The sequence below is a fragment of the Hypoxylon fragiforme genome, assembly GCF_022984875.1.
Source record: "Hypoxylon fragiforme strain CBS 206.31 chromosome Unknown GGS25scaffold_4, whole genome shotgun sequence".
NCBI lineage: Eukaryota > Fungi > Ascomycota > Sordariomycetes > Xylariales > Hypoxylaceae > Hypoxylon > Hypoxylon fragiforme.
The window spans coordinates 3,449,622-3,470,417 of record NW_026054759.1 but is presented as its reverse complement, the minus strand read 5'-3'; the positions used below and the strand labels follow the sequence as shown (position 1 = coordinate 3,470,417).

Sequence of the window (20,796 nt, the reverse complement as noted above, 5' to 3'; positions counted from 1 at the left end):
AGACCTACAGTACATGTAGGTATGTAGGTAATTAAGTTGCAATGCGGCGTATTCGCTACTATCTCGTAAACTCGCAAGCGCTCGCTACATTCATGGAATTCCACCCAAGGACCAAGGCATAATGTTACTGTATCATATGTATTATAGGGCTTTTCGTGACAGCCAGTAGGTGTAGGTCCACTGGAAAGGATGCAATTAATACTATGTACATACAAGCGCGGTGCCTAGATCAGGATTCGACCATAGATGAATTGAAGTCGGCCGGGTGGCAGGTATGTAACTATGTAGTTACGGCGTACATACCTATTATCTTACCTATCGGTATGTACTATGTAAGTAGCGAGGGTCAGCGATGCCCCGAAGAAGTTTTGCACTGCCTCCCTTGGCACATCCGGTGAACCTTGTCAGGTTACCTCTAATTCGTCAACAGTTTTCTGGGCAAGGGACCGTGGCATACATATTGCATTGAACAGCGAAGAAACGGAAGTATGTCCAATTTATAAGTCGGTTAGTATGGAGGATCGCGGGCGGTAATGACACGACGATCAGGCCTTTATTTGAGGGTCCATATCTTGGTTATTTTGTAATTTACCGTCATGAACCACGCGGTCTCTGTTTTGTTGTGCCAAGTGATAGAAGGTTAGATAGATAGTTGGGTAGACTGAGAGAATATAGAAGAAAAGACAATGATACTATTGATAATAAGATGAATATTCACACGCCTATATATAACAATATAAATCTTCGTGCTGTTGTCATGATCGAATAGGGGGCATAAACTTGGTGTGATGTAATAACGTAAGTTTTTAAATGTTCAAGACTTCAAAGTCAACTTGGAAGTGTTTACTACCAGTAGTAGTTATGTGTTTATGGGACATAGTTACATGTAGTACATACAGGGTATATACTAGTACTATATACCCTAGATGTAGCTTGCACCTACCCAGTATCAATCATGATCAAAATCCGCGCTATAATAAATAAAAGTCAACTATTGGTTAAGGTTCATATTTGAACCGCGATAAACTTTCCCACTAGTGCCTCAATTAGGCATTATGTCTAAAATAGCAAGCAATCGACTACATTGAATTGTAAGACTTTTATGCCAAAGCGGGTGCTAGCGCGTTTCGACCGTGCAACCTTTGGGCGGATAGGTACAACATTTGGACAGTCTCAACAGATGTATCGAATGTACACAGGTGTAAACACCCCTGGACAGACATGCATGGATCAATGGGTGTCTGCTTTTAAACATTTCGACTAGAACGTACCTAGTAACTATCAATGTACCTAGGTACCTAGATACCATGCCATTGGCCCAATTGCAAATAGGTTTGAATGTCGATTATACATCTAGATATTTTTGTCTTCTTTTTTCTTTTTACTCTCGGACCAGACCAGACCTCTCTCTCTATCCAACTTCCATACACTCCTTGAAGGTCGTCAAGTCGGATTGTCATAGATCCTGATTTTCCTTTTTTTGCTTGTTTGCTATTACTATCTCTCTCAGATCTCAGGTCGCAACGGTCATTAATGAACGGACCCGGGGACTCTGACATACAAACAAACTTAACATTGAACCTCTTCCATCCTCACTCATCCTCCGTCGCCCTTCCGCCGTCACCCACTTCCGTATCTTTCTCCTCCAACTCGGAGATATATTGAGTGACAGGCCGTACATATCCTACTATTATATGTACTACCGCCTCCATCTAATAAACCTCATCATCGCTTAATTTTTATTCTTTGTTTGGGTGTTTGGCATCTGAACCACTCAACTCAACCGAGCGAATCAAGTGTGTTTCTTTGCACAGCCTCATTCCTCGGAACCTTTTTTTCTTGTTGCCTCTAGGGCTCTCAACTTTACTCCGTAGGGCATCTACAGTCTATCCAAAGGTGCTTACGCCTACTGGACATCTACCTGTGCCTCGCCTAACGTTACAGACACCTTCCCGAAACATGCCATAGCCCTTTTACTCTCATACTATCGTCGTATTGTTTACTCATATCATTTTTGCGAAACATTCATATTCCTCGGTCCTAAGGTCTGTGCCATCTTGACCGTCTTAGACCCTATCGATCCTCAGCCGCCGATCCTCAACACTTGTCGACTTGACATCTTGAGAGCTATCTCGGAAACATAATTGCCTTGGATCTGTGCCGTATTCGCATCCATTGAGCCCCTTGTCACGACTCTTACGCGCCAGAGCCACAAGAAACAAACTCGCAGATACATTATTACCTTAACCATACCTATTCTCCAGCCTGGATAGATACGTCTTGCAAGAGCTCTTACGCTCCCGAAGTCTCAAATCCCGGACCAATTTAATAACCACGGAACGTTAATACACGGGCCGCCTTGACAATCTCGAAGATAGTGCCCTACGTCGATGGCCGTTTCTTCGCGCGCGCACTATTTCGCCCATATCAGCGTGGTAGCCTTAAGTTGCAAGGCTGCGTTGTTCCACGATTTTCTGCTTTAGATAATCACCTTGAGCATCCTGCTAACCATATCTGCCCATTTGCACGAGCGCCATGGCCGATCCCAACCCCAATCCCATCAAAGATGGTTCCGAGGGGACGCCGCGTCGAGCGAGAGCGTAAGTCAAGCTTGCCCCATGAATAATACCCGCAAACCTCTGCCTAGAGGTATCATTGAGTATTCTAACCGAATAGTACTGCATCTAGTCCTACAATCACGATTGACACTACAAATGATAATGAGCCTTCATCCACTGCTCCCCAGCAGTCGCCCGTATCCCCTCACGATGAATCGATAAGTCCGACAACACTGACAGCAAATTTCGCAACTGAGAGGACGGCCGCAACCCTCACTTCTCAGCCATCTAATGCCAGTTCCAAGGGAGAGGTGCGGCCAACGGGTTCGTTTGATAGCACCAGGGATAGTAGGCCGACAAGCCCGCATAACGTTTCTAGCCCAGTCACTTCAAGAGCAATGGAAAAAGGTCAGGCTTTTCTTTCAGTGCCGGAAAATCACCATCGTTCGAGGCAAAATTCCGTCGACAGTGACGATGGAGCACGGTCAATTGGATCTTCCCAAGGGGATACTGTTACCGGTGCAGCATCATGGCAGGGCGAGAAGAGTGCGGCATCGAAATTTTCCTTCGACAACGAAAAGATAATGAAGGATGAGACTGCCTTGAAACCGGACCAAGGCAAGGAGTCGGATTTCGTGGTGGAGAATAATCCCTTTGCGTATAGCCCTGGTCAGCTCACCAAGATGTTCAACCCCAAAAGTCTATCCGCCTTCTATCAGCTTGGAGGTCTTGCTGGCATGGAAAAGGGGTTGAGGAGCAATCGAGACACAGGCTTGAGCCCGGACGAGAAGCATCTGGATGGCAAAGTAACATTTGAAGAAGCTACAAGCCGCTCGGCGTCTAAGTTGGCGAATGAAGGGCTAGATAGCCCACAAACCCCCGTCGACCATTCGCATCCCAACCACAAACATGCATCCGACGAGCAGTTCATTGACAGAAAACGAGTCTACGGCGATAATCGAATTCCCGAGAAGAAGGGCAAGAGCTTTTTGCAACTGGTATGGATCACCTATAACGACAAGGTTCTCATTCTACTCTCCATCGCCGCCATTGTCTCACTCGCCGTCGGTCTTTACCAAACTCTTGGTATTCCGCATAATCCGGATGAACCACCATCTGTCGAGTGGATCGAAGGTGTGGCTATCATCGCGGCCATTGTCATTGTAGTATTGGTTGGCTCTCTCAATGATTGGCAGAAGGAAAGGCAATTCGCAAAACTCAACAGGAAGAAGCAAGACCGCCTCGTCAAGGTAGTTCGTTCGGGCAAGACGGTAGAGATATCTATTTATGACTTATTAGCAGGCGATGTTGTCCATCTGGAACCCGGCGATTTGATCCCTGTTGATGGCATTCTTATCCAAGGCTTCAACGTCAAGTGCGATGAATCGCAAGCTACAGGTGAGTCGGATGTTCTCCGCAAGAGACCGGCCGACGACGTTTTTGCCGCCATCGAAAACGGGGAAGACACGAGAAAGCTGGATCCTTTTATCCAATCTGGTGGTCGAGTAATGGAAGGTGTAGGAACCTTTCTTGCTACATCTACCGGTATTTACTCGAGCTACGGTAAAACGATGATGTCTCTGAACGAGGACCCTGAGATCACGCCTCTCCAGTCTAAACTCAACGTCATTGCTGAATATATCGCGAAGCTTGGAGGTGCTGCTGGTCTACTATTGTTTATCGTACTTTTCATCATGTTCCTGGTCCGCCTCCCCTCAAACTCGGCATTATCACCTTCCGAGAAAGGCCAACAGTTTATTGAGATCTTCATCGTCGTTGTCACTATTATTGTTGTTGCGGTTCCAGAAGGATTACCTCTCGCTGTCACCCTGGCGCTTGCTTTTGCCACCAACCGCATGGTTAAGGACAATAACCTGGTACGTCACCTAAAGGCTTGCGAAGTCATGGGAAATGCAACGACGATTTGCTCGGACAAGACTGGTACCTTGACACAAAACAAGATGACTGTTGTGGCCGGCACGATTGGTATCTCTCATCGATTTGGAAGCGGGAAACCACAGGGAGAAAACGGCCCTGCTCCCGAAGAACCATCGGAGAAGGAATTCGCTACTTCTCTCAGCAAGGATACCCAGGAGATTCTACTGAAATCCATCTCCCTGAACTCGACTGCTTTTGAAGGCGAGGTTGACGGTGCCAAGGCTTTTATTGGATCCAAGACTGAAACCGCGTTACTCGAATTTGCTAAAGCTCACCTCGGTATGGGACCTATCAGCGAGGAGCGGGCAAACGCAAAGATCCTGCAGCTTATTCCTTTCGATTCTGGCCGCAAATGTATGGGTATCGTCGTTCAAAATAAGAATGGCGGGGCTCGTTTATATGTAAAAGGTGCATCGGAAATTGTTCTTGGCAAGTGTTCATTGATGCTTCGCGACCCGACGAAAGATACGTCGACTGCTCCTCTTACCCCAGACAACACAGAAATCATCAAGGGTCTCATCGAGGACTACGCATCTAGATCACTACGAACAATTGGCATTATCTACCGCGACTTCGAGAGATGGCCCCCACGAGATGCCCGACGTACCGACGGCGATCCGAACGAGGTCGTTTTCGAGAAGATCTTCAACAACATGACTTTTATCGGTATGGTCGGTATCCAGGATCCTCTTCGTGAAGGTGTCCCTGAGGCAGTCAAACAATGCCAAAGGGCCGGTGTGATTGTTCGCATGGTTACCGGTGACAACAAGCTTACGGCTCAGGCTATCGCGAAGGAGTGCGGCATACTAGAACCAGACGGGTTAGTTATGGAAGGACCAGAGTTCCGAAATCTTAGCAAGTTGCAACAGAATGAGATCATTCCGCGTCTCCGCGTTCTTGCGCGTTCTAGCCCCGAGGATAAACGCATTCTTGTCCGCCGATTGAAGGATTTGGGTGAGACTGTTGCTGTTACGGGCGATGGTACAAACGATGCACCTGCTTTGAAACTGGCCGACGTTGGGTTTTCCATGGGTATTTCTGGCACCGAAGTTGCAAAAGAGGCATCTGCTATCATTTTGATGGACGACAATTTCACCAGTATCGTGAAAGCCTTAAAATGGGGCCGAGCTGTTAACGATGCCGTCAAGCGATTTTTACAATTTCAGCTTACTGTCAATGTCACGGCCGTCGTGTTGACTTTCGTTACGGCCGTCTCCAGTAGTGATGAAGGCTCCGTTCTGACAGCCGTTCAGCTTCTATGGGTTAACTTGATCATGGACACACTCGCCGCGCTTGCTCTGGCCACCGACCCTCCCCAGGACAGTTGTTTAGACCGAAAGCCGGAACGCAGGGGTGCCAACATTATTTCGATAACGATGTGGAAGATGATCCTCGGCCAGGCAATGTATCAGTTGGCAATCACTTTCGTGCTCTACTATGCTGCGGTAACTATCGGCATAGCTCAAGAGGTCGAGAATAATCATGATCAGGCCACTCCACGTGATACTCTGGTTTTCAACACCTTCGTTTGGATGCAGATCTTCAACCAATGGAAGTAAGTACAAATCCTTTTACTAATCTCGTACCCAGCCAGTACTAACACTTTCGCAGCAATCGTCGGTTAGACAACAAATTCAACATATTCGAAGGCTTGTCGCAGAACTGGTACTTCCTTGCAATCAATCTTGCCGTGTCAGGTGCTCAGGTCCTCATCATCTTTGTTGGCTCAACCCCTTTCAGCATTTCCACAACCGATCCGCCTCAGACCGGTCCCCAATGGGCGACTGCAATCGTGCTTGGTGCAATTTCCATTCCTGTGGGGATGGTGATCCGCTTAATTCCTGACGAATTGGTCAGAAAATGTATCCCTGAGTCTCTCAAGAAGAAGAGCGGCCTTCCTGGCTTAACGATCTCGGATGAAGAATTCAACGATTACCCTGAAGTCCTTGCTGATGTTCGGGATGAACTGGCATTCCTCAAGAAGCTTAAGGGTGGTCGTCTCAACAATCTGAAATTCGCCGTACGACATCCTCGCGAGGCCTTCATTGCGAAGACGAGAAGCCCATCCCACTCTCGATCAAACTCGATCAGGGTGCCACAAACTCCCACCCGTGAAGACAGTTTCAGCTCTCCCTCACCAGCACCAACGCCGGATTCGCGAAAACGATCCAGGTCTATTAGGTCTAGGTCAAACTCTGCACTAGGGGCCCCTACGGTCATGGCGGGTATCATCGCTGGCAGTGTGGCAGCTGGATGGTCCCCAGTAGAGAGAACAGGAGATCGAGATTTCCCAGCGCCTCGCCCAATGCCGTCGCCACTCTCCAACAGTGAATTAGAGCCGGCCCCCGTCTTGACGGAAGAACCAATAGAGATTGAGGAGTCCAGCGCTTCTAATGTGCCCCGCCTGAGTGTTCCACAGCCGCCCCAAAAGCAGAAATCCATTTCTTAGGCGGTATGAAAGTGTTTTTTTTTTTTAGTTAAATCAACCAAGCTTGACGTCACCTGAAATCAAGAGATATCCGGCGGCAGCGATAGCACGTACGAGAAGCGAGGAAGATATCTGAAAATATTGGGTATTACAATTTTAATCCATGTCTTCTTGTAGCTAGGGATCAGCATTTGTTGACCCTGCTACTGCTCCTGTTATGCTGGCTACACCAGCAGAACCCGCGCCAATTATAATTGAGTAGGGATCTAATTTGTAACCATGCTGCGGCAAAATACAAATCTTGACAATAACCCCTCGTGGGGATGAGCAGTATGTGCCTCGCAAGCTGTTACCGAAAGTAAGGAGACGACAGCCCAAGAACAGAATCTGAAAACGATCATTTCGGTATTGGGTATGGAGTTTTGGGAAAGGGGCCACCTCGGGCCCCTTTATGTTTCACACTTCACGTGGGGTTTATGGACTTTTAGGTCTGGGATAAAGATGCTTTGACGTGATAGACAAGACGAACGTTGGCGTAAGCCGGGCATGGCCGTAATAGAGATCGCCTTTCCTTTTTCTTTCAATGTGCGTATGTAGGGATCAGGACTAGGGCGATGATAGATAACAAAAACTTCGTGTAGTAAAAAAAAAAAAAATGAAGGAATGAAAAATGAAAAAAATGACTTAAAGACCTGCCTGTTGTCGAGTAATCATGTTACATATATGACGAGCGTTGAATATTCGATGGATGGTGGTTGAAAGGGGTGATAAAGGGGGTGTGGGGTTTAGATGAAGATGTTAGGATAATGGGAGTTTGCTTAGGTCAGGTAGGTACATATACACCTAATCCATGGATACCTACCTAACTCTCTGCCGCTCTCGCTCTCTCTCTCTCTCTCTCTCTCTGTGCTTGCGAGGATAAGTAGATGTTATTTGGTGTATATCACATTAATGCATAAACAATCTTCATTACCTACCTACGTAGGTTAATTTTGACCCTGGGTAGGATATGTCAACAGCAAACACCTAATACAAAATCAACAACACTCGATGGCGGACTGAGCTGGACTTGGCTGGCTGGCTGGCTGGCTGGCTGGTTGGTCAACATATTCAACGCCGTGTCAAGGGGGGAAGGAAGAACCTGCCCTCACAACCTCCTTAGGGGTATGCGGCGACCCTAGTACTATATACATGAATTCCTACCATCCCATTAAATGGGAGGGACAGGGCCAAGTTGGTTCTAGTACACATATCCTACATATCACACCTGAAAAGGGCATACCCGATGATGCTCTAACTGTTCCCGTTGTCTCCCCCCCCTCCGGGCGAGAACTCGGCCACCGTTGGCGCGAAGTTCTGTTAGCCCGTATCGGGCCTTGTAGGCATCTAGGTCTGAGGTGTGTAGTTTCAAGTTTATGTCGAGGGACTGGGCTGGGCTACGTGACTGTATGGAGGTTGGTTAGAGCGTAGGTAGACTGCTTGTTTGCTTGCTTGCTGCTTGGGTACTTACCTAGGTACCTAACAAGCGGTTGCAAGTATAATACATAGTGAGACCTAGATGGGTGGTTTATGCTTGAGATATACCTTTCCAATGTGCGTAGGTACTGATATAAAGTGGAGTAGAACAGTGATGCGATTTTTTGCCCTTTTTCCCTTTTTCTTGGTTTGTTGGTTGGCATGTTTGGACGAGCCTATCAAGAAAAGGGGCTGTCGACCGATTGGGAATCTCATGATATTTACAACTCGAGGGGAAAGTTGGTCTCGGGTTCTGATTGTTGCATATATGACTGTAACTGTAACTATAACTATCTACTAAATATTAAGGTCATCGTGACTTGGTTAGACAGGTAAAATATCCCAAACTCTAGCTTACTGCTTCACTCGATACTAGTACATTTTGGCAAACACAAAATACTCTTGCATGTTATTCAAAGGTGAAGGATATTTTTTCTGTATTTTCCAGGGAACTAGTCCCCCGTGATGGTTCGGTGGTGTTGATGGAAAGTTACAAGTTCTTGGATTGTAATTGGAATTATTTTATTCGATTTCTGAGATAGATGCGCACAGGTCGCTAAACTCGTTGAGGCAATAGTTATCATAAGATTGTAGGTAGATGCATGTATTCGTATGCTCTTATAAGTAACTTCCAATGTTCCATATTGGAATGAATAGGAAAGCACTACATAGTGTGTATGGTAGGTAGGTACGTATGAGATCTCTCTCAGTTGGAGAGTTTTAATTAGTCGACTTTCATTTCTACTCCTTCCTTCGCTTTTAATATTTCCTCTGCATACATTCATTCAATACAGCACGAACTAATACAAAATTCACCCATCTTGGAAGTACTACTAGTAAGTATTGAAATATTCAAAATACTTCTGCAACCTTGAAACTCTGGATAAACCCCAAAGAAGAAAAAGAAGAAGAGGAGGACATACATATGTGACTTACTACCACTTATCTTTTTTTCTCAACTCCAGCTACATGAAATAATTTCCCCCAAAACCTGACCAAAAATAAAAATAACCTGCGCAACTCATAGCACATAAAACATTACACATAACAAACGCGTTGGCCACTGTCTACCTACCTACCTACCTGGTAAGTAATAAGTATAGTTTCCCTCCATCATCCATTACATCCATATCTACACTTCCTCCCACCCAACCTTTCAACCTGTCTTTCTTTTTTTTTCCTCTTCACGCTTTTTAATTTTCTTCGTCTTCTTTCACTAACACAGTTTCCTCCCACTAACAACATTTTCTCTCTTCTAGAATTCATCCATCCATCCATCCATCCATCCATTAATCCCAATCAACTTCTGCAAGACCCTACCTATTAATTGGTCATTTATTTCCAAGGTTATTAGTCAATCAAATAAGTCAGCCTATTCTAGTTTACTATATATGCAACTCACTTTCACCAATTAACTCCTCCTTGGCCCTCTCTCTATCTTACAAGGTTACATACCCATTCTACCTATCTTCATTCTCTCTTTACTTTTGCCGTATTCATTCACCACCCCAACAATTAAGATGAAGGGAAAACGCCCCGTTGGTAGACCTCGCAAGAATGCGGCGGTAAAAGAAGCTGAAACTCCTACAGTTCGAGTTGAGGTCGCCGATGACCAGCAAGTTGGTCATTTAAATGTGAGACCACACGGCCGCGGTCATGCTCGGAATGAGTTGGAAGAACGAATTAACGATCTCGGTGATTCCTGGGAAACTGAGTCGCTCTTTGAGGATGTTATCGAAGATATCGCTGAAGATAGATTCTTCAACGAAGGTAAGCTTTCTTCTTCTGCTCCTCTTGTTCCCTTATTCTAGCCTAATTATCTATTACTCTATTTCCCTTCACCATCATTAAGATTCGTCCTAACATGGCCTTCTAGTCGATGCCGTCACACCTGAGGATGCTGTGCGTTATCGCCAACAATTACGAGCTATTGGACCTAAAGAATTTTGTAGGGCCACAGTAGACTCTGGTATCATCACGGCCAAGAAGCTTCTTACAGCATTTGGCATACGACCTCCACCCTTCTTGGAAGGTCTTCCAGACCACGCCTACTATGGCTTGCTCACCTTAGCTATGACTCGTGAGCTAGCGAAGCGCGCCAAGCTCGTCAATTACAACACAATTGATGACGCTGTCGCTTTGCTGAAGAAGTCAAAGAATATTGTTGTGCTTACTGGAGCTGGCATATCGACTTCACTTGGTATACCTGATTTCCGCTCCAAAGAAACTGGCTTATACTCACAACTGGAGAAGCTTGGCCTGGGAATCAACGACCCACAAGAAGTCTTTAACATCGACGTCTTTCGGCAGGACCCAAACATCTTCTACTCAGTTGCCAAGGACATCCTTCCAGACACCAAAGGATTGTTCTCCCCAACTCACGCCTTTATCGCCAAGCTTCAGAACATGGGCAAGCTTTTGACCAATTACTCTCAGAATATCGACAACATTGAAGCAAATGCTGGTATTCAACCAGAGAAGCTTGTCCAATGCCACGGTTCCTTTGCCACGGCCAGTTGCCAGAAGTGTGGCTACAAGGTCCAAGGCGACGCCATCTTTGCCGACATCAAGGCCGGTAGGATACCGCGGTGTGTTACCTGCATCGCCAGCTTGCGAAATAATGGATCGATGAAGCGCAAGCGATCCTATAACAAGTCGACTGGCAGAAAAACCCGGCGTAGGAGCGCAAACGACGACGACGACGACGATGATCAGTATGATATCCCTGCCGCTGGTATTATGAAACCAGACATTACTTTCTTCGGCGAGGAGCTTCCCGACGAGTTCAGTCAACGGTTAGTTAAGCACGACCGTGATCTTGTCGATCTGGTTATTGTCATCGGCACCTCGCTCAAGGTGGCGCCAGTATCTGAGGTGGTGCCTTACCTACCAGCGCACATCCCTCAGATCTACATATCACGAACACCAGTCACCCATGTCAACTTCGATATCGACCTTCTTGGTGACTGTGATGTTGTAGTGGCCGAGTTATGCCGTCGGGCTGGATGGGATCTCAAGCACAGCATGGTGCCGCCTGACCAGGTAGTCGATATCAAGCTAGAAGAGGGCTACACGAGTCGCCACATTTTCACTGCGACTACTACAGACTCGTCGGCTAGCCCAGAACTTTGAGAGGCGTATTTGTCATGAAATCCCATAGAAAAGAGATGGCTTACCCGACAACCTCTCTATGTATCACCTATCCCCCACGGCGTTTTTTCGGCGGTATTCCCTTTCCATAGCAAGGAGTTAAGGGCCTAATTTGGTATGGAGGTTTGAATTTGATGGGTGTGTTTTAATAATGAAATAAGCAAAACTTAATGAATTCGTTCTCGTTGAACTTATTACACCACTAACCTACCTATTTCCCACAACTTTCACCAACTCTTTGGGGTTATTAGTTGAATTATTTAGATAATTAGAAGGGGATAGGATGAAGTTTAACACAACGGAATTATGTTAAGGGAATGTGGTCTATCTACCTACGTGCCTACCTCCCACTTATGTAAACTAGATGCTGAAGAAAAGAGAGGCCTAGAATAAGCAAAACCTCAATGAGATGACCATTCATTCTGTGACTATCTATGTAAGTAGGTATCGTGATATGCACCTCAGTAGAAAGGTACCTAGGTAGGTAGGCGTGACGACTTGAACTTGTACTTGACATGGCATGGCATGGCACAGCATATCTCTTCGAGGTGTACCTATGTATGTATGTCTATACGTCTACCTATTCATTTGTCCCTGTCTAGGTAGGTATCCGTCTGTCTATCTAGGCAGATAGATGGCTGGCTGGGTGGTTTATCAGGTCCCTACGAAGTAGGTAATACAGGAGAAATCTAACACAGAAATTGCGAATGCGTATGTGTATAGTTATCTCGACTTTGAAACCCCCTCCCTTTCCACCCCTACTACTACCCTTATATGATATAAACACCAAAAAATCCCTTATAGTTCACTACTTAGGTAGGTACACAAAAGAAGTAGCTTGAAGTTTGTGAATAGGAAAAAAAAAACGTACGTATAGAAACATATATGTACTAAGGTAGATAAATAGATAGATAGATAGATAGCTGATGTATCGAAAGTCTACGAAAAGGATATCATACCCACCTAGGTATCTATAGAGGTGCTAGTAGTATGTATAATAAACGACTTCATACTGGGTAGGTACCTACAGTAGTTAGGTAAATCAGGAGGTAGGTATGTAGGCAACTATCTGCATTGGTTTTTTGATATAAATAATTCACACACATGGCACATTATGTAGGTAGGTACGCAACTCATTCACATTCACATTCACATTCACATTCACATTCACATTCACATCGCAGAAGAAAACAAAAGCAACAAGCGACGTAGTTCTCATTACCTCCACACCAACACCTATCATCCTACGTTTCTAACTTCCTCATTCATAATCATCCCCTCCCCCCCCTCCATTTTTCATCCTTACTACCTATGTAGTACCTAAAGTAGGTAAACAAGTAGCGTAGCCCATCTATATTAAACTCTCATACTTATCCAACCCCGACTTCTGCGGCTGCGGCTGCGGCTGCAATGTTGGCGGCTGACTCATACCGCCCATCATGTTGTTCATGCTGTTGTTATTCGTACCGCTCATACCACTATTCATGCGCGCCATCCCCATCCCCATCCCCGTGTTCATCATGCTACTCATGCCCCCAGCCTGCTGGTGAGCCATACTACTGCCGAGCCCGCCAGACGACGGCTGGCCAAACGACGATAAAGTTGGTGTTGTCGAACTCTGCTGCCTCTGAATCCCTCCAGGCGGTGGGGGTAAGCTGAAGCTCGGCGCGCTGCTTGCACTGGTTGGTGGAGGGGGTAAGGAGAAAGAAGAGGATTGGCTTATGGCGGGTCTCGATTGATTAAGGTTTAGATTTGCCATCCCTGTGGACATGTTGCCAAAGGAAGAAGAGGTGGGCGTTGGCTGTTGCGTGGCTGATGAGGTCGAAGCCCAAGGATTAGCTGCTACGGGAGCTGGGGTATTCCAACTGGCGGCGGAAGAGCTCTGTGGTCCATTGTTTACTGAGCTACTGATAGTAGGTTGTAGAGGCTGTGAGTACTGAGTAGACGAAGGAGTCAAAGCTCCAAAATGGGCGAGATCCGGCGTGACTGTACGGAACGATGCTTGAGATCTAGTGGCTCCAAATTGAACAGGGCCAGGGCCAGGAGGAGGAGGAGCGGTTGCAGTAGGGCTTGGTGTTGACCAAGAAAACTGTGGCGACCTAACCGACGGTGGAGAAGCTGCTGGCGCTGTTGCTGGTGTTGCATCCCAACTTGCATCCGTGGAGCTTTTGGTAGTTTTTCCTTTTACCAGTCGCTCAAAATCATCTTCAGTTGCTCCATTTGTCGCGTCAAACGTAGTCCCGGCAACACCTCCGAATCCTATAAAGTCATCACTAGGCGAGGCCGCTCTGATTCCTCCATTCACAACCGAAAGCTCCTGCAACTTCTTCAACTGTTCCTCCTCAACCTTTCTAGAAAGTGACTTGATCAATTCCATGAAGGATTGGAACTGCTTGAGGTCTAGTAAAGGCCCTAGACTCATATTCCATAGAATCGGTAGGATATCCATGGCCACAAAGTCGGCATCGGCATTCTCGCCTACGACTCGTAGGACATCCAAAGCAGCCATCATGACCGCAGGCTCCTTGGTTTTGATGGCTTTGATGAGTGGAATGATTTTTTCTTGCATTGTATATTTGTCCAAGGCGCTTGATGACGACGTCTTCTTTTTCTTATCAGGCCCCAACCCGTCAAGCCCGTCATTAGCAGACGATGATTCATTCGAACCACCGCAAAGGATGACGAAGGCTCGACAACCGCGAACCTTGATGGCTAAGCTGTTAGTTTTGCTGAAGACAGCGGCGATGACAGGGAACAGCTCATTTTTGATGGTGCTGAAATCTAAAATTGGCAAGACAACTGGTAAACTGCGTAAAGCAACATCGACCAGAGTGGGTGTTGGCGACTCGATCGCTGTTAGAAGAATTGGTAATACATCTAGAAAATTTTCGTTAGCTTTGAGAACAATACATGTTTGGATGTATATATGAGTAGATGAGCTTGGAGCGCCGAGGATCATGTTGCTAGCTTCAATACAACTTGTGTGTTGTCACTTGAGCCAACCTCACGTAGACAGCTGATAACACGGGATATCCACTCATGTATATGATGCAGCATTGAAAAATGAACAAACAAAAAAGACTTACCTTCTTTGAACTCCTTACCAGAAGAGTTCTCAGCGATCTGGTTGGTATTCTCCAAAAAGACCATCAGACCAGCATCTCTGGCCGGATCCTTCTCTTGCGCCTGCTTGGCATTAATGACAAATATCTCCTTCAGTTTTGGTCGTATCTGCTCCGAAAAGGCTCGCCTAGAAGCTGGCAATAGATCCATAATCTTGAAGACGTTCTGAAGAATAAGGGACAAGAGGTCTTTATCCTTGAGCTCTTCTAATAGCGCCGGCAGTACCTTCTTCTCCATGACTGACTTGGGAAAAGACGGCAAGACCTTGTTCAACCCTCGCATGAACTGAGCCTTTTCATTGGGTGTCTTGGCTGGGAAAGCGTCAAGAAATCGAATCGTTGATACCAGAATGTTGTCAAAGTATTCACTCTCCTGAAATTCCCGTGCTGAGATACGTTGGGCAGGACGTCGTGTGATCAACCCGGGTAAGACGTGAGCAGAGAGGTCCCTCGGTAAAGATCTCTTGGATAGAAATCCATTTCCAGAGGACGGTACAGTCGAAGACGAAGTAAATATCCTCTTATAGGCCGAAATACTGCCACCGCAGTCTATAGGAGACTTGTGAGGCGAGTTATACAAGGCAACACATAATAGGCCCAATGAGAACATATCGGCAGAGTAAGCCAGGTTGTTGTCCAGGACGAAGTCTGGGGACGTAAAATCCAGGTTGATTTGTACATATCGAGGTAGTCGAGGATCCAAGTTGAGAACCTCTGAAAGACTGATGGGTTGAACCGAAGTTACCCTGGATGAACCTGCTGGCGGACTACAGAAGGCGAGCCCGCTGACTTTCCAATCAGACTAAGAACAAATCAGCATTATGTATATCCTACGTTGGGGTTTTACAAGCTAAATATCATCATAATGGATTCCGCAATTTTTATGGCAGAGGGACATTTAACATTGGCTGAACTCACCTTGGAGTTAATCAAGATAGCATCCGGAGTCAGATTTGCATGAACAAGGCCGGCATTTTCATGAAGGAACTCTAAGGCTTTGCTAATCTGAAGCAAGCCCTTCTGTATCTCGAGCTCGTCGATCTCTAGCTCGCGCCTCCGTTTAACCCCATCGGAGTCTTCAGTGACAAAGCGACTGGACCGGCCCCCGACACCGCCAGCTCTGTCCTGATCATCCCTCTCCTGTAAGAGACTCGCTAGCGACGCCGTTACGGATTCGGTGACAAACTGAAGACCCCCTCTAGTTTCTTCGACTGGCTCGACTAGTTCCAATATGCTCGGATGTCGCAGTCTTGCGAGAGACGAAGCTTCCTTTTTTAGGCGCTCGACGACCTGCCGGAATCTTAGTACTTTGCTTGATGGAATACATAATCACCAATGAAGGACATATAGAGGAAAATGAGTTCGAATATGTTTCTTACCTCGTCTACTGAGCGCTTGAAAGCTGATGCGCCGGACCGACCGAGTGAGCCCCCTATTGAGCATAATCAGTACCTGATGCGACATTACTACACACGCGACCTATTATAGGCACTAGTCTTGCCTAGAGCTTCTTACCATGCGACTCTATTGACTTCCTCTCAAAGACGAAGACCGAGTAGGCCTTCCCGGTAGACTTTTTCTTGGCATCGTAAATCTTCCAAGGACCGGCTGTGGAGGTTATGGTTTGCGATACGGTATAGTTGGAGTTGATGTGGGAGGAGAAGCTCTTCAGCGAGGAGAACATGATTGGCGACGATGTACTATGCGGTGACTAGCGACCCTCATGTCGTTGTGTGATGTGGTGCGAGAGAATCATTCGTGATCGATATCCGTCCTTCCGTGGATTCCTATCCCCAAACATGCAAACATTCAAACCTCCCACCTGGAACCTGGATATCGATTGAGTTGGGCAACAAGGCTTTGTTCGGGCTACTGGACGGTACTGAGCACGGGAACGATTTGATCGGTCGAACGAACCCAGGAAGGTATGTGGTATGTACCTAGGTTAGATTATGGGACGGACACTTTTATCTGTTTATTAGGGACGAGTTGTCCTTTTTTCAATTGTATGTAAGAAGTTCAATGTTGGACCATTGAAATGATTCGATAAGAATAAATATCTACAGTACCCAGGGTACTAGGTTAGGTAGTACTTTGTATATGTACTAGGTACATGTACATTGATGCCAAGTTCGATTAACTAACTATCTTCATTGTGGAACTCAATGCAAAGCTTCAGCTCCTGTCCGACATGGGGCCCAGTAACCCCTGCATTGTGTTACCATTGTACGCCACAACACTTTTCTTCTTGTTAGAGACGTTAGCGTCTTCCGACTTCGCAGAACATTATCTTATCCGCGCCATTGATATCCGCACTTTTTCTTTCAATTGACTCAAATTATAACTGTAGCTCCCTTTTTCTTAGTGCCCAGAGTCCCCAGACATCCAGACATCCAGACATCCAGACATCCAGACATCCAGACATCCAGACATCCCAGGTAAACTAGTAGTGTGCAGTTAAGCCTAGCCAAGCCAAGCAAAGAGTGAAAGCTATCGCCGAGGCGAGGCGAACAATACACCAGTAGATCAGCACTGTTTATTAAGCTTGATCGTTACCTACTTCCTTCTTCGGGGCCCCTTATTCCCTCTCTTTGATAACTCATTGAACAAAGGTTATCATCCTTATTCCCGATTGACTCATATACTAAGCACTAATCTCACGTTTACTTCATTGTTCATCGTCTTCCTACCCCTCCCAATCTCCCTCTACCTCTCTTGCCGCCTTCATCTTCAACTGTCTCTCCCTCTGCGTGTATTAGATCAGGTCGTACTAGATTAGAAAGCCCAGAATCCAATATCACATCTCCAGGTACACAATGCTTCGACAACTCTTACCGCGGAGCGGGAGAGCTCTTAGGGCTCCCGCTACCGCACGAGCTTGCTCGTATGCCTTGCCGACGTTTCAGCAGCAGACCGCTAGATCCTACAGTATCAAGCCTGAGGCGGCTTCTATAGCAAAGCCGTTAGATATCGACCCTAAGAAGTTGACCATCACCAACACCAAATCGCCAAAAACACCCAAGGACCCGTCACAACTCGTATTTGGAAGAGAGTTCACTGGTTAGTTAGCTTCGCTATACCATAAGACCAACGCCGTTGCTGTATAGTCTAGACGAGGAGCGATGCTAACGAGAACTCTCTGATACTTAGACCACATGTTAACAGCCGAGTGGACCAAGGCCGATGGCTGGCGCGAGCCTTCGATCTCGCCATACCAAAACCTGTCGCTCGACCCCGCTACCTGTGTCTTCCATTACGCCTTCGAGTGCTTCGAGGGCATGAAGGCTTATAAGGATGCCAAGGGCAACATCCGCCTGTTCCGCCCAGACAAGAACATGGAACGTTTCAACAAGTCAGCCGCTCGTATTGCGCTGCCCACCTTCTCCCCTACCGCCCTCATCGAACTGATCGCAAAATTCGCCAAACTGGAAGAGCGCTTCATTCCCAACGAGCGTGGCTACTCCCTCTACTTGCGCCCCACCCTAATTGGGACACAAAAGACTCTTGGTATTTCTGCGCCGGGCTCGGCGTTGCTCTTCGTCATTGCTTCGCCCGTAGGACCCTACTATCCCACTGGTTTCAAGGCCGTGTCACTCGAGGCCACCGACTACGCCGTGCGTGCTTGGCCCGGCGGTGTCGGCGACAAGAAGCTCGGCGCCAACTACGCGCCGTGCATCGTGCCGCAGATGGAGGCCGCCGCGCGCGGGTTCCAACAGAACCTATGGCTGTTTGGGTCCGAGGAGTACGTGACCGAAGTCGGCACCATGAACCTGTTCCTAGCCATCAAGAACAAGGAGACCGGCCAGAAGGAGCTGATCACCGCGCCGCTCGACGGCACCATCCTCGAAGGCGTGACGCGCGACTCCATCCTGAGCCTCGCGCGCGAGAAGCTAGCACCCGAAGGGTGGCTCATCTCGGAGCGCAAGATCACGATGCCCCAGCTCCACGAAGCCTCGCTCGAGGGCCGGCTGCTCGAGGTCTTCGGCGCCGGCACCGCCGCCATCGTCGCCCCCGTGCGCAAGATCAGTTGGAAGGGCAACATGGTCGACTGCGGGTTGAAAGAGACCGAGGAATCTGGCGAGGTCGCGCTGAGGATGAAGAACTGGATAGAGGATAGGCAGTACGGCATTGAGGAGCATGAGTGGAGTTATGTCTGCTAGAGAAAAGATAATAAAATAAAAGGAAAAGAGAAAGAGAGAAAAGGGGTGGGGGAAGGGGGGGATAAAGGGGGAAAAGGAAAAGTGCATGCATGTTCAGCATTCTGAGGCAGGGTGGCAGGCGGCAGGCGGTAGAGCTGCATATCGATTTATAGATCCGGCGCGATTGGCGTACTCTTTACCTCGCCTACTAGGTAGGTACATAGCTTACCTATAATTGAAAGGATAGGCCTTTTATCTAGGTACCTACCTAGATTTCGAAGCACTATAACTCCCCTCTTCTCCCCTTTTAAGGCCTTTTAAGGGGGGTAAAGAGAGTAAAAAAAAAAAAAAAAAAAAGTAAAGGAGGGAAGGACTTCAACTTAATTGAGCTCACAACCTACTAACCTATACTTAAGAACGGTGATATATATATATGACACCGTATATACCTAACGTGAGTTGTGAGTTGTGTAAAGTGAAAGAAAGTTTCAATTGCAGTTTTATGAGTAGCAGCCCTCCTAACTAACCCCTTCCTCCCTCCCTCTTCCACTTTCCACTTTCCACTTCACACCAGTAGCGCGGGGGCTTATGTATCCGTCTATGATGATGATGATGATTGATGATTGATGAGATTTCTCTAATCGAGTCTGAGCCTGAGAAGTGGTCCGTCCGTCCGTCCACGGAAGAACCGGAACGGGGACCTGAGTAACTAGAGGAGTTGAAATAATAAAAAGAAAGCCGGATGTTTGGGATTGGGGTTTCTGTGTGTTTGTGAATGTGTGTATGTATGTATCATGTACAAGTCGAGTTCTGCGAATTTCCGAATATACCATTTGCCCCCCACCCCCCCCCCCCCCCTTCTCTCTCCCGGCCCCTTCCTTCTCCCAGCCAGTTTCAACATACTAGATAGGTGAAATAAAAAAAAAGGAAAAAAGACAGTTCTATGCTGCTGCGGCGTGGTCCATATTATGTATGTATGTACCAACGAACTTTCACTTCTTCTCGGGGTCCTCGAGGATGCCCTCGGCTTCTAATCTTCGTCGTGCTTCTTCCAAGGCCCATGTTTGTATCCTGTGCGAAGAAAGGAAAATTGTTAGCTGGGTGTTCCTATGACATGATACCTATGACACATATATCATATATGTATGCATGAGTCACGGTCATCCGCGCTCATTATATATATATATATAAACAAAGACAACAAGAGAAACCTACGAAGTGTCAGGCTTGAAGCCGTAGGCAACGGCGAAGATGGCGATGCTTCCGCAGAAGCCGTAGAAGAAGGGGATCTCCCAGCCCTCGCGCTGGTACTTCTCGCCGGGCTTGAGACCCCACAGCCAGCCGGTCGGGGGGTCGTACTGGGGGCCGTGGGAGGAGGGCGCTCGCGCCGTCGCCGAGAAGGATCTGGTGGTAATGGCGGCGGCGGGTTGCGAGTGTTGCAGGGCGCGGGTGGCCCGCACGACGGTATTAGGTCGGACGGCGGGCATGGCTGTGATAGGTATAGATAGGGTTTTTAGGAAAGGGTAATGCTTTGTTTCCCGGTTTCGAGCTTCTTCGGGGTTTTCCCTTGTGTCTGATCGTCGTTCTCTGTAATCGATAGTGTTTTCTGCAGTTCCCCCGTATTTGATTGTTTTATTTGATCGCAGATGGATGGATGGTGGGGGTGGGAAATGAGGATGATGTGATGATGGATATACCGTAGGTAGGTAGCGTGTGTGTGGCGGTAGGTAGGTAGGTTAGGTAGTTGTAGGTTTGATCGTTGGTTAGAGTGGAGATTGGTCGTCGTGCTTTGGTGATGGAGAAATCGTTAAGAGAAAAAGGTCCACCGGGCATTTTCAGTGAAGTCAGTCGGTAAAGTTGAGTGACTTTTAGCGACTTAAATCAGCCACTCGGCCTCTAATGATGCCCGCTCTAAAAGATGTGGAGCTGCACTAGCCTCACACGTG

General features: G+C 47.1%; 5 protein-coding genes across 5 annotated transcripts; 3 read left to right on the top strand and 2 right to left on the bottom strand.

Annotated features, from left to right (window-relative positions):
- Positions 1-2,535: 2,535 nt before the first annotated feature.
- On the top strand, positions 2,536-6,945 carry GGS25DRAFT_521089 (calcium-translocating P-type ATPase; the record flags this gene model as incomplete). Its single annotated transcript, XM_049263992.1, has 3 exons — positions 2,536-2,600; positions 2,689-6,051; positions 6,108-6,945. 3 exons carry the CDS (start codon positions 2,536-2,538, stop codon positions 6,943-6,945), a joined length of 4,266 nt encoding a protein of 1,421 aa, XP_049118257.1.
- A 2,760-nt stretch (positions 6,946-9,705) lies between these two features.
- GGS25DRAFT_488251 (putative histone deacetylase SIR2) lies at positions 9,706-12,014 on the top strand. The gene is made up of 2 exons (XM_049260795.1): positions 9,706-10,209; positions 10,316-12,014. Exons 1-2 carry the CDS (start codon positions 9,960-9,962, stop codon positions 11,569-11,571), a joined length of 1,506 nt encoding a protein of 501 aa, XP_049118256.1. The 5' UTR covers positions 9,706-9,959; the 3' UTR covers positions 11,572-12,014.
- Positions 12,015-12,786: 772 nt separating this feature from the next.
- On the bottom strand, positions 12,787-16,811 carry GGS25DRAFT_488250 (ARM repeat-containing protein). Its single transcript, XM_049260794.1, has 5 exons — positions 16,227-16,811; positions 16,091-16,143; positions 15,630-16,001; positions 14,676-15,513; positions 12,787-14,466 (listed from the first exon to the last, which is right to left on the bottom strand). Exons 1-5 carry the CDS (start codon positions 16,393-16,395, stop codon positions 12,941-12,943), a joined length of 2,958 nt encoding a protein of 985 aa, XP_049118255.1. The 5' UTR covers positions 16,396-16,811; the 3' UTR covers positions 12,787-12,940.
- A 311-nt stretch (positions 16,812-17,122) lies between these two features.
- Positions 17,123-19,268, top strand: GGS25DRAFT_488249 (branched-chain-amino-acid aminotransferase). Its single transcript, XM_049260793.1, has 2 exons — positions 17,123-17,771; positions 17,862-19,268. The coding sequence occupies exons 1-2, from the start codon at positions 17,528-17,530 to the stop codon at positions 18,869-18,871; spliced, it is 1,254 nt and encodes a 417-aa protein (XP_049118254.1). The 5' UTR covers positions 17,123-17,527; the 3' UTR covers positions 18,872-19,268.
- A 428-nt stretch (positions 19,269-19,696) lies between these two features.
- Positions 19,697-20,448, bottom strand: GGS25DRAFT_488244 (ESSS subunit of NADH:ubiquinone oxidoreductase). Its single transcript, XM_049260792.1, has 2 exons — positions 20,066-20,448; positions 19,697-19,921 (listed from the first exon to the last, which is right to left on the bottom strand). The coding sequence occupies exons 1-2, from the start codon at positions 20,335-20,337 to the stop codon at positions 19,843-19,845; spliced, it is 351 nt and encodes a 116-aa protein (XP_049118253.1). The 5' UTR covers positions 20,338-20,448; the 3' UTR covers positions 19,697-19,842.
- Positions 20,449-20,796: the final 348 nt, after the last annotated feature.

What these genes read in the sequence shown, in the direction of transcription:
- GGS25DRAFT_488251 (XM_049260795.1), top strand. Translation starts at nt 9,960, where the DNA reads ATGAAGGGAAAACGCCCCGTTGGTAGACCTCGCAAGAATGCGGCGGTA. An exon ending in AGATAGATTCTTCAACGAAG is followed by an intron (nt 10,210 to 10,315) that starts GTAAGCTTTCTT and finishes ATGGCCTTCTAG; the next exon opens with TCGATGCCGTCACACCTGAG.
- GGS25DRAFT_488250 (XM_049260794.1), bottom strand. Translation starts at nt 16,395, where the DNA reads ATGTTCTCCTCGCTGAAGAGCTTCTCCTCCCACATCAACTCCAACTAT. An exon ending in TCAAGCGCTCAGTAGACGAG is followed by an intron (nt 16,002 to 16,090) that starts GTAAGAAACATA and finishes AGATTCCGGCAG; the next exon opens with GTCGTCGAGCGCCTAAAAAA. An exon ending in TGGTAAGGAGTTCAAAGAAG is followed by an intron (nt 14,467 to 14,675) that starts GTAAGTCTTTTT and finishes AAAATTTTCTAG; the next exon opens with ATGTATTACCAATTCTTCTA.
- GGS25DRAFT_488249 (XM_049260793.1), top strand. Translation starts at nt 17,528, where the DNA reads ATGCTTCGACAACTCTTACCGCGGAGCGGGAGAGCTCTTAGGGCTCCC. An exon ending in ATTTGGAAGAGAGTTCACTG is followed by an intron (nt 17,772 to 17,861) that starts GTTAGTTAGCTT and finishes TCTGATACTTAG; the next exon opens with ACCACATGTTAACAGCCGAG.
- GGS25DRAFT_488244 (XM_049260792.1), bottom strand. Translation starts at nt 20,337, where the DNA reads ATGCCCGCCGTCCGACCTAATACCGTCGTGCGGGCCACCCGCGCCCTG. An exon ending in GGCTTCAAGCCTGACACTTC is followed by an intron (nt 19,922 to 20,065) that starts GTAGGTTTCTCT and finishes TTCTTCGCACAG; the next exon opens with GATACAAACATGGGCCTTGG.